At 51.6% G+C, this 15,889-nt stretch overlaps 1 protein-coding gene across 6 annotated transcripts in view; it reads left to right on the top strand.

Annotated features, from left to right (window-relative positions):
• Positions 1–21: 21 nt before the first annotated feature.
• SLC9A5 (solute carrier family 9 member A5) overlaps positions 22–15,889 on the top strand; it is a 21,223-nt gene continuing 5,355 nt past the window's right edge. The window contains exons 1-14 of one of the 6 annotated variants that reach the window (XM_027620262.2): positions 22–1,599; positions 4,859–5,161; positions 7,171–7,334; positions 7,525–7,603; positions 7,883–8,060; positions 8,630–8,850; positions 9,071–9,273; positions 9,494–9,583; positions 9,677–9,747; positions 10,464–10,593; positions 11,283–11,371; positions 11,533–11,659; positions 13,682–13,759; positions 15,688–15,858. In XM_027620262.2, the coding sequence (XP_027476063.1) occupies positions 1,407–1,599; positions 4,859–5,161; positions 7,171–7,334; positions 7,525–7,603; positions 7,883–8,060; positions 8,630–8,850; positions 9,071–9,273; positions 9,494–9,583; positions 9,677–9,747; positions 10,464–10,593; positions 11,283–11,371; positions 11,533–11,659; positions 13,682–13,759; positions 15,688–15,858 (2,097 nt within the window). In that variant the 5' untranslated portion in view covers positions 22–1,406. The remainder of the gene's footprint in view (positions 1,600–4,858; positions 5,162–7,170; positions 7,335–7,524; positions 7,604–7,882; positions 8,061–8,629; positions 8,851–9,070; positions 9,274–9,493; positions 9,584–9,676; positions 9,748–10,463; positions 10,594–11,282; positions 11,372–11,532; positions 11,660–13,681; positions 13,760–15,687; positions 15,859–15,889) is intronic. The other 5 variants (XM_027620261.2, XM_027620264.2, XM_027620263.2 and 2 more) reach the window with 5 other exon arrangements.

Below are 15,889 nucleotides of genomic sequence, written 5' to 3'. Positions count from 1 at the left end.
AACCGGAGCTCACCCCCCCACCCCCCCCACCGCCCCGCCTTCAAGAGCGTGCCCAGAGCGGGGAGGTTTTCACTGAGCTTGGTGGCGGTGAGGCTGCGTTCTTGTTGAGGGGTTATGCGGGCAGGTGGGGCGGGAATTTCTTCAGATAGTGGCCGGCCGGGTCTCCCTGAGTTTAGGGACGAGATGGTCCTGATTCCTTCAGTTTGAGGGATGAAGTGGATGGGATTCCGTCGTTTGGGGAAAGCAGGGCGATGGATCCTTTTCAGTTTGGAGCAAGAAGTGAAAATAGATTCCACTCAGTTTGAAGGAAGAAGTGGAATCATTTCCCTTTAGTTGGGGTAAGAAGAGGGACGGGTGCCCCTCAGTTCTGGGAAAATGATGTAATGACTCAATTTGAGTGAGGAGGTAGAACATGTTTTTCTCAGTCGGGTAAGATGTGGGATGGGTGCCCCTCAGCTTTAATGAAAAATGGAGACGGTCCTCCTCAGTTTGGGGCGAGATAAGCCCAAATGCCCCTCATGTTTGGGGTAAAAGGTGAGGGGATCCCTTTTAGTTTGAAGGGAATCGATAGGCCGGGTTTTCTCATAGTTAAGGGAAAGAAGATAGGTTCCCTTCTGTTTTCATGGAAAAGGTGAGGAGACTTTCCTGTAGTTTGACCGAAAGGGAGGCCGGGTGCTCCTCGGTTTGGGAGATAAAGAGGAACAGCTTCCTTATCAGCCTCGAATGAACTGGGACCAGTTTGGGCCTTGGAGTTTCTGGGGACGTTGAGGAAGGACGGCGTTGTCCCTCACGGCTTTCTGGGAGGGCCCAATGCGCGTGCGCAGTGCTGGTCTGGGCGGGGGCCGAAGGGGGTCCTAGGCTCCGGAGGGCGGCGGCGCACTGCCCCCTGCAGTCTGCACGGGGCAGCGTCGGGGCCCGCGCCTTCAGTACCGGCTGCCGGCGGCTCCAGCGGGTCGGCACTAGCGATGAAGAAGATGCGCCCCTCCGGCCTGGACCCCGCCCCCCGCAGATCCCCTCCGCTCCCGCGACGGGCTACCGCCTCCGGCGGGTGGGATGCGGCCGCGCCTCCGGAGGGCTGTGGCCGCTCGCAGCTCTGAAACCGGGTCAGGGGAGCTTTGGGGAAGGTTTGTGGGAGCGGACTCGAAGGAATAGGTTTCGGGACTTGGAGAGCTCGACTGGGGGATTTCCAGAGCTCAGACTGGTTTAGAGGGGGGGAGGAGCAGGGGTCCAGAGTCCGGACGCCCGGGGCACGGTCTCGGAGTCCGGACCCGGCTTGGGGGTTTCGGAGCTGGGATTGGGGGGAGCGGGCCCCACGTGCTTGTGACGCGGGGGCGGCCGGTAGGCGCGGCGGCGACGCGGGGCCGGCGGCCGTGCGGTGCCGGGAGGGCGGCTAGGCAGGCGGCAGGATGCTGCGCGCCGCACTACCGCTGTTCGGGCTGCCCCTGGCGGGGGCGGCCGCCACCGAAGAGCCCACCCAGGAGCCGAGGTCGTCCGGCGAGCCTCCCGCAGGGCTGGCGCTCTTCCGCTGGCAGTGGCACGAGGTGGAGGCGCCCTACCTGGTAGCCCTGTGGATCCTGGTGGCCAGCCTGGCCAAAATCGGTGAGTGCGTGTGTGTGAGCGCCAGGCCGGCGGCCGGCAGCGGACCCGCCCCCAACCCCTAGTGCCCAGATCTGGGCCGGCTTCTTGCAGTGCCAAGACTCAGGTTCCGATTCCACAAATCCGGGCTCTCACAGAGTTCCTGCGCCCTGTCTCCCTCCTCCCCTCCCCGCGGGGGAGGTCTGAGGATTGGCATTCTCTGAGGGCTGCCCCCAGCTCTTCCCATCCCTACACTCTTTGCCCTCTCTGCCCCCCTCCTCCCCATAAGCCCTTCGGTCTGGCCTCTTCTCCACCAATCTCCAGGCTCCTAGAAACCTCTGTCAGCAACAAAGATGTGTGGAGACATTGTGGAGATAGTGTTCTCCAGCGAATCCAGGCATTCTGGATCTGCAGAAGCAGTCTTCCCAGGAGACCACATACAAGTGTCCACTCTCTTGGGATACTAGATTGCCACTTTTCCTCTAGGCCCCCCTCTGCTCTCCTATAGATGGCACCGTTCTTTAGGTGTGCTTAGCAGGACCCCCCCACCATGATTCAGATCTACATTCTTCCCTTTTCAGGGTAAAAAACAAACAAACAAAAAACCCTTCCATTTCTTTTTTTTTTTTTTAAGATTTTATTTATTTATTTAACAGAGAGACACAGCGAGAGAGGGAACATAACAGGGGCAGTGTGAGAGGGAGAAGCAGGCTTCCCACTGAGCAGGGAGCCCCATGTGGGGCTCGATCCCAGGACCCTGGGGTCATGACCTGAGCCGAAGGCAGACGCTTAACAACTGAGCCACCCAGGCGCCCCAACCCTTCCATTTCTTAGGGCCTTACTATCTGCTGCCTACACTAGGTGCTTTCATACATCCGACCTCCTTCAGTCTGCACATTAAAGGTTGTGCTTCACATTCCTTACCTTGAATAGAGCCGCTTTTCCTTGCCTTTGCCCCTTCTTCCCCACTTCTGAGCAGCCAGTGGTCCCTCCTCCTACCAGAGACCCTCCTCCATCTCCCTGTTGTTCAGGCTCTGCTGTGGGGGTGACTAATTATAGCTGAGCGTTGCTACTCCCCAGCTATGCTGGCACAGGCTGTACTCCAATCTCACCAATACAGTCTTCCTGTAGGAATCACACAGCTTAGAATGTGCCCCTCAACTCCCCCAGGGACTCTGCTGGGGGTGGGGGGTGGGGTTGCTGGGCAGGAACAGAAGAACTTTCCACTCTGTTCTTGCAGCCCATTAATAATGGAAAATGGGGCCTGAAGGCCTTCAGGGAACCGAGTTCTGCCCGAGAACAGGCTTTGGTGATGGGTTTTGGATTGCAGTGCTGGGGTTGATGCATGCTCTGGAAGTGAGGATGGAATGGAGTCCCTGAAGGAGAGGAGAGGGGAACTGAAGGTAGGGATGTGTGTGGGCAGGTCTATGACTGAATTTACCTTAGGGCCTGGCAGCAGTGAGAGCAAGAGGGAGGAGCCCAGATTTGGGAGCCGAGAATTGGGTTTGCTGAGGAGTTTATGAGTTGCAGGAAAGTTCTTGTTTTATTTAGGGTTTATATAGCAACAACTGTAGTTTCCCCAATAAACTGTAGTGCCTTGCCTAGCTTGGATGTCACCTCCTCTGGAGGTAGAAGAAGAGAGCCTCCTCATCAGACACACACACACACACACACACACACACACACACACACACACACACACACACACACACACACACACGAGTCCTCACAGAGGATGGGAGAGATCAGTAGGATGCTCAGGGATACCTTCCCTCAGCTTCATTGCTAGGAGGTTCCCCCCCTTTTTTTAAATTTAATTTTTATTTTATTTTTTTAGATTTTATTTATTTATTTGAGAGAGAGAGACAGAGATAGAGCACAAGTGGGGAGGAGAGGGAGAGGCAGGCTCCCCGCAGAGCAAGGAGCCCGATGCGGGACTTGATCCCAGGACCCTGGGATCATGACCTGAGCCGAAGGCAGATGCTTAACCGACTGAGCCACCCAGGCACCCTCTTTTCCCCTTTTATTCAACAAATATTTATGTAGATCCCACTGTGTGCCAGGAACTGTTCTAAGCCCTTTGCATATAGCTTCCAAAGGGCACTGTCTTGGCATTGGGTCTCACATAGGCTAACACTTCCACTACCTGCCACTCCAGGTATGGGGAGAAGTGTTTACTCAGGATCTCAGGGCCTAGGGGAAAGCCAAAAGAGTTTGTTTTAGTGGGCAAATAGTGGTGATAATGCTAGAAACCCAATTCATAGTTCCTCTTCTTTTCCTGGGGGCAGGTCTGTCATTATTTTCCCCCAGAGTCATTTTTTTAAAGGTTTTTTATTTTTAAGTAATCTCTATACACAACTCAAACTCACAACCCCGAGATCAAGAGTGGCATGCTCTACTGACTGAGCCAGCCAGGCATCCTTCCCCAGAGTTCAGGTAAATTAAATAGCTTGAGATCACACGGTTAGAAAGTGATGGAGCCAGAAAAACTGGAGATCCTCTTACTGCTAAACCCAATGTTTTTTAAGCTATTGTGCCATTAGTTGAGCCTATATAATGAGAAGCACTTTGGGCTAGGAGGTCTACAGTGCTGCTAGGAGATATAATATGTGTTATTGTCTAGATAGGGAGCAAGACGCTATATATTAGGTAATGTTTATTGAGTGCTTATGATAAAGCACTAGGTTAAGTGCTATCAAGTAGATTGTTTTACTTAAACCTTACAACAATTCTATGAGATCATGACTGTTTTTATTTCCATTTTGCTGACAAGAAAACTGAAAGTCAGAGAGGTGAAGTTATGTGCTCCAAGGCCACAGAACTAGTAAATAGAGGAGCTAGTCTTTGAACCCAGGCAGCCTGACTCTAGAGGCCCTGATTTTAATAACTATGTTATGCATAAAAATATACCAGCTAACATTTGCTGAGGCTCAAATAATAGCTATGAATAAGGGAGATCAGAGAAAGGTGAGGTCCCCTGAGGATGAGAGTAGAGAGGAGGGGGCATTTCCAGAATGGAAAGAGCAAGAAAGGCCTAGTTTACCATGACAGAAGCACCAAGAGACAGACAACCTTAGCTGCAGTGGAGGGCTTGTAGCCATGCAAGTTGGAGATTCTAGCAGTCTTGCCTCTCTTTTCTCCTCCTTGGTCCCAGGGTCAGGGTTCCTGACCTTAGATAACCTTTTAAGACTGGGAGGTTAAAGGCCAGTGTGTGTGTGTGTGTGTGTGTGTGTGTGTGTGTGTCCCATAAGCTAATACATCCTGCCCTCTTCTTGCATTGTAGTGTTTCACTTGTCGCGGAAGGTGACATCGCTGGTCCCTGAGAGCTGCCTGCTGATTTTGCTGGGACTGGTGCTTGGAGGCATTGTCTTGGCTGTGGCCAAGAAAGCTGAGTACCAGCTGGAGCCAGGCACATTCTTCCTCTTCCTGCTGCCTCCTATTGTGCTGGACTCGGGCTATTTCATGCCTAGCCGGCTGTTCTTTGACAATTTGGGTGCCATCCTCACCTATGCCGTGGTGGGCACACTCTGGAATGCCTTCACAACAGGTGCTGCCCTCTGGGGCCTGCAGCAGGCTGGACTTGTGGGTGAGTGACACTAGGACCTGGACTGGCAGAGGGAGGCTTTGCCAGATTCATCACCCAACTCCCTTCTCCAGCTCTGGAGATCCCATATTGGCAAGAGCCATGCCCTGAGAGCTCTGTCTTAGGTCCCTCCTACCTGGAGTGCAAGGCAACGCTCCAGATGGGCCTTCAGCCTTCATTTAGGTCTCTGCCAGTTGAGTCTGGGCTTCTGCAGTATGACAGCTGAGCAGAGGCCTGGCTCCCAGCTGTGTGTGGGCTGCCGAGGCTGGGAAGCCTGCATTACTACTCTGCTGCCTCTTGCCCTCTGTTACCACACTGCCACTTGCCAGTCTTGCTCCCCTGAGGCACAATTCACTGTTCCGTGAGGGCCAACCATCCTGGCTCTGCCCAGGTCACATCAGGGTGGTTTTCTATTATTATTTTTTTTAAATTAAGATTTTTTTTAACGATTTTATTTTTAAGCAATCTCTACACCCAACATGGGGCTTGAACCTACAACCCCAAGATCAAGAGTCATGCTTCATTCACTGAGCCAGCCACTGTTCAGCCAGGCACCCCCTTACATTTTTTTTTAAAGATTCATTCATTTATTTGAGAGAGCGTGTACATAGTGGGGAAGGGCAGAGGGAGAAGAGAATCAAGCACACTTGCTGAGCATTGAGCCCGAGGCGCAGCTGCATCTCAAGACGCCATCAGGATGTGAGCCAAAACCAAGTCAGATGCCCAACCGCCACCTAGGGGACCCCTGAATTTTTTTTAAGTAATCTCTACACCCAGCATGGGGCTTGAACTCATGACCTCGAGGTCAAGAGTCACATGCTGTTATGACTGAGCCAGCCAGGCATCCCTGTTGTTGTTATTACTGTTATTATTATTATTATTATAGATAAATCTGTATCATACATCCACAGGATGCAATACATTACACTGAGTGTTCTCTTTTTACTTATCCCATGGACTCTTTATAGCAACCCTGTTGGGGTATAATTTGTCCCACTTAATAGATGAGGAAATAGAAGGCCTTGAACTCATTTGATAACAGGTTCAAGGTTAGTAGGAGAGGTCTGTTTTACTGGGGCTCCTTGTCCTTAGGCTGCCTTCCTACTCCCTTCTTCCTCATTTCCTGTACCCAAATCCATTCAACTCTGAACTTTGATAATTCATACTTCTTCCAAGGTACAAGGGGAGGTGTGCTATTTCTACTTGAGGACTCCAGCCTGGTTTTCCTATGGATGAGTGAACTCTTTGGGGCAGGAAGGGAAGGGAGAACATCAGATAATAATAATAGGAAGGGAAAACATCAGATAATAATAATAACAACAACAACAACAATAATAAGTAATATCTATTAGGTGCTTACTATGTATGAGACTCTGGCTAAATAAAGAAACTTTTGAGGGAGATACTGTTATTATTCCCAATATATACATGAGGAAACAGGCTCACAGAGATTCTATGTCATATTCAAGTTCTCCCCATGCTTTTCCTATCATACTTAGCCCTCGTGGATGGACAGCCCCTGCCCCTCCTGCTGACATCCCTTAGGCTGAGAACCACAAGTGTGGGAGAAAGCACTCTCTTGTTCTTGTCCCTGATAAAGCCAGTCAGCAGCCAGTTTCCACCTGCTAGTGGTTCTTATTACTGCAGTTGCAATTTTTATTCTCAGCGCCACCTTAACTTTTCAGGTTACTTAGACTTTCTTAGCCATCTCCTGGGTTGATTTTGCAGCAATCTCGTGAGGTAGGCAGATGAGGAGGCATGGCTTAAGAGAAGTCATGTGACAGTGACAGCGCCAACATCACAGAGCTGGTAAGTGGCAAAGCCAGGCCTTAGGCTCAAGTCTCCTGACCTGCGGGCTGACACTGTCTTCACCATCCCAAGTCCTCTCTGGGCATCCTTGTTTCCACAATGCGGGGGCAGGGGGTGGTGGTGGGAGCCAGGGCTTGTCACAAGGAATGCTGTGGGAGACCAGATACCTCACCAGCTGCTGTCCCTCATCTGTCCCTCAAAAGCCCCTCGAGTGCAGGCCAGCTTGCTGGACTTTCTGCTGTTTGGGAGCCTCATCTCAGCGGTGGACCCCGTGGCCGTCCTGGCTGTCTTTGAGGAGGTGCACGTCAACGACACTCTCTTTATCATCGTCTTTGGCGAGTCCCTGCTCAATGATGCTGTCACCGTGGTGAGAGTGCTCAGTTGGCTGCCATTCCCTGACTGCCGCTACCATGCTCTGACTAGTTGGGTGTCTGAGCATGCTCATACCCTTCCCTGGGTCCCCTGGGGAAGAAATACAGCCTCAGTTTTCACCTTCTCCTGGCAGTCCCATTTGGGCCTTCCCTCTCCTTGCTCCTGACTCTCCTCTTCTCACTCAGGTGCTGTACAAGGTCTGCAACTCCTTTGTGGAGATGGGCTCTGCCAACGTGCAGGCTGCTGACTACCTGAAAGGAGTCGGTCAGTATTTCCCCCTCTTGGCTGGGTTGCTGAGTCCCTGCCCCCAACTGCATCAGGACAGAGGAGGCTGTTGGGTTGCCTCATTCCCTTCCCTCCACTATGGAGAAATGGGATCCTGAGAACCTGAGAAGGGGGGGCTTTCCCAGGATCCTGGCTCTGGGATCCTGACCCCCGGGGAGTACAGTGGGCATTGTCCTCCACTCCCTGCCAGGCAGCTGTCTTGTCTGCCCAGGTGGGGTCCAGGCCTGGGGTCATGCTGACAACCCACTCCTCCCCCAGCCTCCCTGTTTGTGGTCAGTCTGGGCGGGGCAGCCGTGGGCTTAGTCTTTGCCTTCCTCCTGGCCCTGACCACACGCTTCACCAAGCGGGTCCGCATCATCGAGCCGCTGCTGGTCTTCCTCCTCGCCTATGCAGCCTACCTCACTGCTGAAATGGCCTCGCTTTCTGCTATTCTTGCGTGAGTCGTGGGGGCCTTGCATGTAGGCACCTGGGAGGGGGCATTGGAGATGGTTGCCCCTTACATGGACAGAAGCAGGACCCTGAGGAGGCAATAGGCTTCCCTGAGCCCTTGTGGTAGTGGGAGCCTCAAACTCCCCTGGGGAGACGGCAAACCTCAGGTAATGTTTCAGGATCTGCCTCCAGAACTGCCCTAGGCACCTCAGAACCCAATCTTCCTCTGCCTAAAGCACTCTCTGGGGTATAGGCTGAGCTAGAAGTGGACCTCAGGTCCTGGTGCTACCAGCTCTAATGGCCACAGCACTTTAAAAAGTGCCTCAGAGAGGATGCTAGTCAGAGCATGTTTCTCGCAGCTTCCCTTCCAGGAGGCACTGAGTGGGAACCTGGAGATTGGACCCTTATCCCAAGACCACCCACCACTAGCTATCCTGGGACAGTCTCTTTGCCTCCCTGGGCTTCAGCTCTGACGGTCTGACATCCTGTGATGGGCAGTACCCCTCCTGCAGCACGCTCAAACCCCAGAGGCTGCAACCCCTCCTTACTAGCCCTGTCTGTTCATTCCTCTCCCAGTGTGACTATGTGTGGCCTGGGCTGTAAGAAGTATGTGGAGGCCAACATATCCCATAAGTCACGCACGGCTGTCAAATACACAATGAAGACTCTAGCCAGCTGCGCTGAGACCGTCATCTTCATGCTGCTTGGCATCTCGGCTGTGGACTCTTCTAAGTGGGCCTGGGATTCTGGGCTGGTGCTGGGCACCCTCTTCTTCATCCTGTTCTTCCGAGCCCTCGGTATTGCCAGCACCCTCTGCTTTCCCACTCTCCTTTCTGCCCTGCCCCAGCTCATCCCCCACTTTGAGTCCACATCCTTGTCAATTCCTAAGCACCCCCCCTGTCCCATTGCTCACCCCTCCCAACCCCTCTCAGACCTTAGCCCAGATACTTGGTGTCATCCACTCCTGGGTCCTCCACTCCCAACGCCCTGCTCCCACTGGCCTCCCTCCTGCTGTAGGCGTAGTCCTGCAGACGTGGGTGCTGAATCAGTTCCGGCTGGTCCCTCTGGACAAGATTGACCAGGTGGTGATGTCCTATGGGGGCCTGCGGGGGGCTGTGGCCTTCGCTCTCGTCATCCTACTGGACAGGACCAAGGTCCCTGCCAAGGACTACTTTGTGGCCACCACTATTGTGGTGGTCTTCTTCACAGTCATTGTGCAGGTGGGAGAGCCCATGAGGGTGGGTAGGGAGAGGGTCTGGCAGGCCCTGGGGGAGGCATGGAGCCTTTGGGACCAGGGCTCTTCTCTTTGGGGGATAGGGACCTGACTTCCCAGACCTTGAGTGCAGTAAGGTGGAGGTACAGAAGCTGAGGTGTAATTATGGGGAGAGAAGGGCAGCAGGGAACTGGATAGGGCAGGGCTCACCTGCTGCCTGTCCATAGGGCTTAACCATCAAGCCACTGGTCAAGTGGCTGAAGGTGAAGAGGAGTGAGCATCACAAACCCACCCTGAACCAGGAGCTGCATGAGCACGTGGGTACCAGAACCCCATCCCTCCACCTATACCTCTCTTCCTTCTATTTTGAGCAGAGTCCTGATCCAGTCCCCCTACCCACCCCCTTCTAGACTTTTGACCACATTCTGGCTGCAGTGGAGGACGTTGTGGGGCACCATGGCTATCACTACTGGAGGGACAGGTGAGGGAGCTCCCCCAAGGCTCCTTCAGCAGCTGCAGCCCCACCAGCCAGGGCAGCATTGGGGATGTGCCACACTTCTGAGAAGGGACACAGCCAAACTTGGGCTGGGTGACCTCTGCCAGGAGCTCTTCAGTGGCATCCCAGTACTCTCAGGATAAGACAAGTCTTCCCAGGGAGGCCTGCCTGGCCCTGTGTGGTCTGGCACCTGCCAGACTCCAGCCTCATCGTGTTCTGCTCTGCCTTTGACTCTCTGCCTGCTAATTACACGGATCCTGGTTTAGAACCTCAGGACCCACTCTGCTTCCCCCACCCTGCCACTGGGACCTTTGCCCATATTCTGTGTATTAGAACATTCCCTTACCTCCTTCTCGCCTACTTAACCTGTTCATCCTTCAGATCTCACCATAGGCATCAATTCTCTAAGGAGGACTTCCCTGGCCTCCCTGACTAGGACAAATCCCTATCATACTCTGTGCTTTGTAGTTCTTGTTATGGTTGCAATTTTAGTTGTTGCAATAACTTCAATTTAATGTCAGGCTTTCCCATAAAGCTGTAAGTTCCATAAGGGCCGGGATTAGCTTTGAGATTCTCCCTGGCTGAGGCCCATACCAAGAGAGCCAGGCCAGTGCTGGCAGTGCCCCTGCCCCATCTGAGGAAGGGCCAGCCAGCTGGGCTTTGGGGATGGCGCTCAGGGCTGGGCCTGACGTCCTCTGTAGGTGGGAGCAGTTTGACAAGAAGTACCTGAGTCAGCTGCTGATGCGGCGGTCAGCCTACCGCATCCGGGACCAGATCTGGGATGTGTACTATAGACTCAACATCCGGGATGCCATCAGCTTCGTGGACCAGGTGGGCCAGTAGCCAGTGGTGGGTGGGCAGGTAGCCAGCAGAGCAAGGCAGGAAGGGGTGACAGGCAGGACCTGAGCAGGGAGTTGGGAATTCCCAGCTGACTCCATGGTCTGGTAAAGTGGTAGCTGCAGGCACCAGCCTGACCTGATGCTAAATTCAGAGTCTGGCAGGCAGTAGAGAAAGGTGAGAAAGAGCTGGACTCTCGAGTCAGCAGATGCAGTTCAATTCTTACCACTTACAGGCTTGTGATTTGGGTAAGTCCCTTAGCCTCTCTGAGCCTCAGTTTCCTCAATTGTAAGAAAGCAGGAATAAGAATACCTATGTCACGGAGTTTTGTGGATTCAATATTTATTTATTTATTTATTTATTTTTTAAAGATTTATTTATTTGAGAGAGTGAGAATACATGAGAGGGGGGAGGGTGACAGGGAGAAGCAGGCTCCCCGCCGAGCAGGGAGCCCGATGCGGGACTCGATCCCGGGACTCCGGGATCATGACCCGAGCCGAAGGCAGTCGCTTAACCAACTGAGCCACCCAGGCGCCCTGGATTCAATATTTAAAGTGCGTAGCACAGTACCTGGAAGATCAAAGAGCAGAATAAATGTTAACTATTGTTCTTTTTATTACCCTTTGACTGTCTGGGCCCCCCTCCATCTGATTGCCGTCTCACCTCTGTCTTGGCCCCTGCAGGGAGGCCATATCTTGTCCTCCACAGGGCTCACTCTGCCCTCTATGCCCAGCCGCAATTCTGTGGCAGAGACCTCTGTCACCAACCTGCTGTAAGTCCTTGAGCCCCCTTCCAATTCCTCAAGCTCCTCTCTACTGGGCCCTCTCTGTGCATCCCTTTTGGGGAAGATTTGTGGGCACCTTTGCTTTTTGCCCTCCCCCTGGCCTGTGCCTCCTGGCCCCTCCCCGCACACATGTTCCCTGCCTCCTGCAGGAGGGAGAGTGGCAGTGGAGCGTGTCTGGATCTGCAGGTGATTGACACAGTGCGCAGCGGCCGGGACCGTGAGGATGCTGTGATGCACCATCTGCTCTGTGGAGGCCTCTACAAGCCACGCCGCAGGGTGAGAGCAGGCAGGGTGTGAGAGTTCTAAAGGGAGCTGGGGCGGGGGGGTTGGGGAAGGTTGGTCTGGGGAAGCCATGACTACAGGCTCAAGAGGCAGTTGGCACCAGCTAGTGGAGAGCTAAAAACACCCAGTTGAAGAGTATGGGTTTCATCTTGTTGTAATAACTTTTAGTTTTTTTTTTTTGTTGTTGTTTGTTTGTTTTTTTGAGAAAGGGTTGGCCTGATACAAGCACTGTTTAAAGATGTCTTCTTCTGGTAGCAGAGCACAGACCAAATTGGGGTGAGGTGAGAGACGGGGAGAGCCAGTTGGGAGGCCAGATTGAAACACCAGATCGGACCTGGGTGGTGATAAGGGAGAGGAGCACATAGGATTGGGTGGTTGTCCTGAAGGGGAGAGGAGGGGACAGACTACAGAGGGCTTGATGGGGTCACAGACAGAAGCAGAAGTACTGGAGGAAGCCTGTGGGACCAGCTTAGCATGGGGAAGGCAGGCATCTCTTTTAGGTAATGTTAGTCTAATGCAGGTCAGGAAGCTTTGGGGCTCGAAGGCCCAGCCCATCCGGGAGGGAATCTGCTGCAATCCCACAAGAGGGCAGCAAGCCATTACATTGAACTTTTCTGAACCGGAAAGGCAGCTGTTACGATTCCTGGCAGCTGAAACAGTCCAGGTTATTTCTTTCATTGAGACGGAATTGGCTTCCCTTAACTCGGTGGCACTGGTCCTAATTTGACTCTCTGCAGCTCTGCAGATAAACCTTCAAAGGTTCCAAGACAGTTCCCTTTCACACAGGCCTTCTTGCCCTCAAGTCAGCATTGCCTCTCCCTGGTGTGTCTTCTCTGGTCATTAAGAAACAAGGCCCAGAAGGCTCCTCTAGCTGTGGTTGGTCAGGGCATGGCATAGGGGCTCTCCTACCTTTTTAGCTCTAGAATTTGCCATTCTCTTCCCGCTGCTCAGAATCCCCCCAGCTTTGTTTTACCACTCTGAGGCTCCATATTATCCTTACAATTAGACACACCCCCATAATCTTCCTCAGTTAATGACTGTTGAACTCTGTCTTATCCAACCTGTGGGGTTTTTGTTTCATTTTGTTTACTTTTTTCTCAAGGCAAATTTTACTCATTCACAAAACTAGACAGAATAAAATAACTCTCATGTATCCATCGCTGAGCTCCTCTATCAATGCATGGTTAATCTTGTAACATGCTGTACCCCCACCTCACCCCATCCACACTTTATTATCTTAACTCCAGACATATCATATCATATCACCTCTAAATATTTCAATATGTGTCTCTGTGTGGCAGGAACTCCCTATATGTATTCATGTATATGTATATTATATATATATATACATATATATATAATAGTGCTGTTGTCACTCACAACAAATAACAATAATTCCTTTTCACATGAAATATCCAACCAATGTTCATAAACATCTGTTTTCCAGATGGTTTGTTTAAACCAGGATCCAAATAAAGTCCACACTTTGCGTTTGGTAAATATGTCTCTTTATTAAAGAAGAAATCTCTAATAGTTCCTTTTCCTTTTCACCCACTTGCTTATTTATTTATGAAGAAACTGGATACTTTGTCTCAGAGAATTTCCCATTTTATGGATTCTACTGATTGTAGTCCAGTGGTGGTGTTTAACATGTTTCTCCATCCCCTGTATTTCCTGGTAGTTAAATCTAGAGGCCTGGTCAGATTCAGGAACTTTCACTAGGTATGCTATGTATTTCTTATTGTATCACATCAGGATGTACGTAATGATTGGTTGTCTATGGATGTGTGTACTAAGATTGGTCAATGGGTGCAATTCTTATGTAGTCAATTAAAAAAAAACTGGAGTAAGATTGTGCTTATCCCTGTTAAATGTCATCTTATTTGATTTAGCTTATCATTCCATCGTTTGGATCCCATGTGTGGCACCAAATATCTGTTCAGATTCATATCATGTGAAAATTTACTAAGCCTGTTAACTTTGTATTCATCCAAATCAACATAAAATGTTGAACAGGATAGAGCTGAGGAACAGAGCCCTGTGGCATGCTACCAAAGACTTTCCTCCAGACTGACATGGATCAAGCATTTTTGGGTATGGTTACTCAACTAGTTCTGAGTCCACTTAGTTATACCATAACACAATCTGTAATTCTTCGTGTTCTTCACAGAAATGTCATTAGCGAGAGAGAGAAATGTCATCAGAAAGAGACAGAAGTGTTTAGTATGCAGTTACAAATAGGAGATGATAGTTTAAGAGAGAGATAAGGGCTAGAACTAGCAATTTTTTTAAAAGATTTTATTTACTTAACAGAGAGAAAGAGAGAGACAGAGAGTGAGAGAGGGAACATAAGCAGGGGAAGTGGGAGAGGGAGAAGCAGGCTTCCCACTGAGCAGGGAGCCCGACGTGGGGCTCGATTCCAGGATCCTGGGATCACAACCTGAGCCACCCAGGCGCCCCTAGAACTAACGATTTAATAAGCAATCTTTATCATCAGAGGTTTCCTCACCTGGTGACATCAGAATCCCCTGGGGCAGCTTGCTAGAATATATATTCCTGGCTTCACCTCCTGGAGATTCTGATTTTGTAGTATGGAATGGGACTAAGAATCTGTGGGCTTAGTAAATTGTGCAGGTGACTGAAATGCAGTTGGTCTGATGGCGTCATGGTCTCTATCACGAGGCTAGCTGAAGCTAGGGGAAGGGCTAGTTCACTGCAGAGAACATTTAGAGGGGAGAGAGGAGGGCCAAGGACAACACTGTGAGGAATCCACATGGGAGAAAAGGAAGGGGAGCCAGCAAAGGAGGGGAGAGGAGCTGTAGCAGGTGGTGTCTCGGAGGCCTGGGGCAGGACAGCTGGATGCTCCACAGAGGTCAGGTCAGCGCCTAACCAGAGGCCATGCCATGGCACTGGTGACCAGGGAGAAGGCAGCACCATGGACTCGTGAACCCCGGAGTTATATTTCTGTTTTTAAGAAAGTAAGGGTATGAGGGAAAGTGTCAGAATCATAGTATAAAAGTTTGGCAGCAAAAGGGAAGCAGTGGCTTCAGTGGAAAGGCTTTCTTCAGGGGAATATGGGCAGGAGCATGCTTAAAGGCAGGGGATGGGCATGGTGAGGGGAGGAGTGAAGGTGCTTGGGCAGGGGGAATGGGAGGGAGCCAGGAGCTGATGGAGGCAGGGAGGAGTGGGTTGAGCAAAACGGGCCAGGGTTCAGGGGGAGGCCTGTGAGGGAGCTGATTCCAGCACCCCCAGGAGAGAGGGGTCCCTCTGGATGATTAGGTAGAGGAGGGTAGATGGGAAACTTGAAGGGAGCTCTTAGAACTGGCTCAGGGCAGCAGAAAATAGGAAGCATAGGAAAAGATCTTACTGGGGAGGTGAGCCCAGATGAAACGATTCAGACCAAATGGCAGTACTTCTATCTGGCAGTCTAGGTAGCTACGTAGTGGGCTTGGTCTTTGTGAGAAAGAGTGGGAAGGAACAGATGATGGGGGTGGTCCTGAATTGGGTGCAGGTGGCTTTTGGGACCAAGAGGGTCCAGGGTGTCAGGAGAGATAGTTCTGGAAGTCCAAAGTTTTTGCAGAAATGGCTGGCTGGAGAGTTCATTGTGGAGGGAGAATCCTGTGTACTGGGGGTTGGGGAGGGGAAAGGCACAGGGGACCAGGCTCCTAAATGGAAGTGCTAAGAAGAAAATGTCCCCCACAGTCTCATAGTAGCCCTGAGGGACAAGTTACAGGGTCTCCGGCCTCTTGTTACTTCAAGTCAGGGGATTGGGAAGGGCAGTAGAGGATAGAGACAGCAAGATTTGGGGGGAATGGATTCGTGATAAAAAGTTTTTCCTCCAGTGAATTGAGAATACAGAGTGTCTGGCTGGGTTCCTATTGTATTTTTTGTTTTTTTAATCCATGGTTGGTTCTGGAAAAACTGGACTGGCAGGGACTATGGTGCACATGGTGCTGTGGCCTGGGTTCCTGTGGGAGGCCAAGGCTCCCAGCCTCATGGCAGGGCGGGGCTGTCATTGCCAGTACAAAGCCAGCTGCAGCCGCCACTTCATCTCAGAGGATGCTCAGGAACGGCAGGACAAGGAGATCTTCCAGCAAAACATGAAGCGGCGGCTAGAGTCCTTTAAGTCCACCAAGCACAACATCTGCCTCAACAAGAGCAAGCCACGACCTCGCAAGACCAGTCGCAAGAAGGCATGTGCTTTCTCTGGGACTTCTGTTTGGG

The sequence above is a fragment of the Zalophus californianus genome, chromosome 17 (assembly GCF_009762305.2).
Source record: "Zalophus californianus isolate mZalCal1 chromosome 17, mZalCal1.pri.v2, whole genome shotgun sequence".
Taxonomy (NCBI): domain Eukaryota; kingdom Metazoa; phylum Chordata; class Mammalia; order Carnivora; family Otariidae; genus Zalophus; species Zalophus californianus.
Note: the sequence above shows the minus strand (reverse complement) of the source record. Positions and strands in the feature narration are given on the sequence as shown.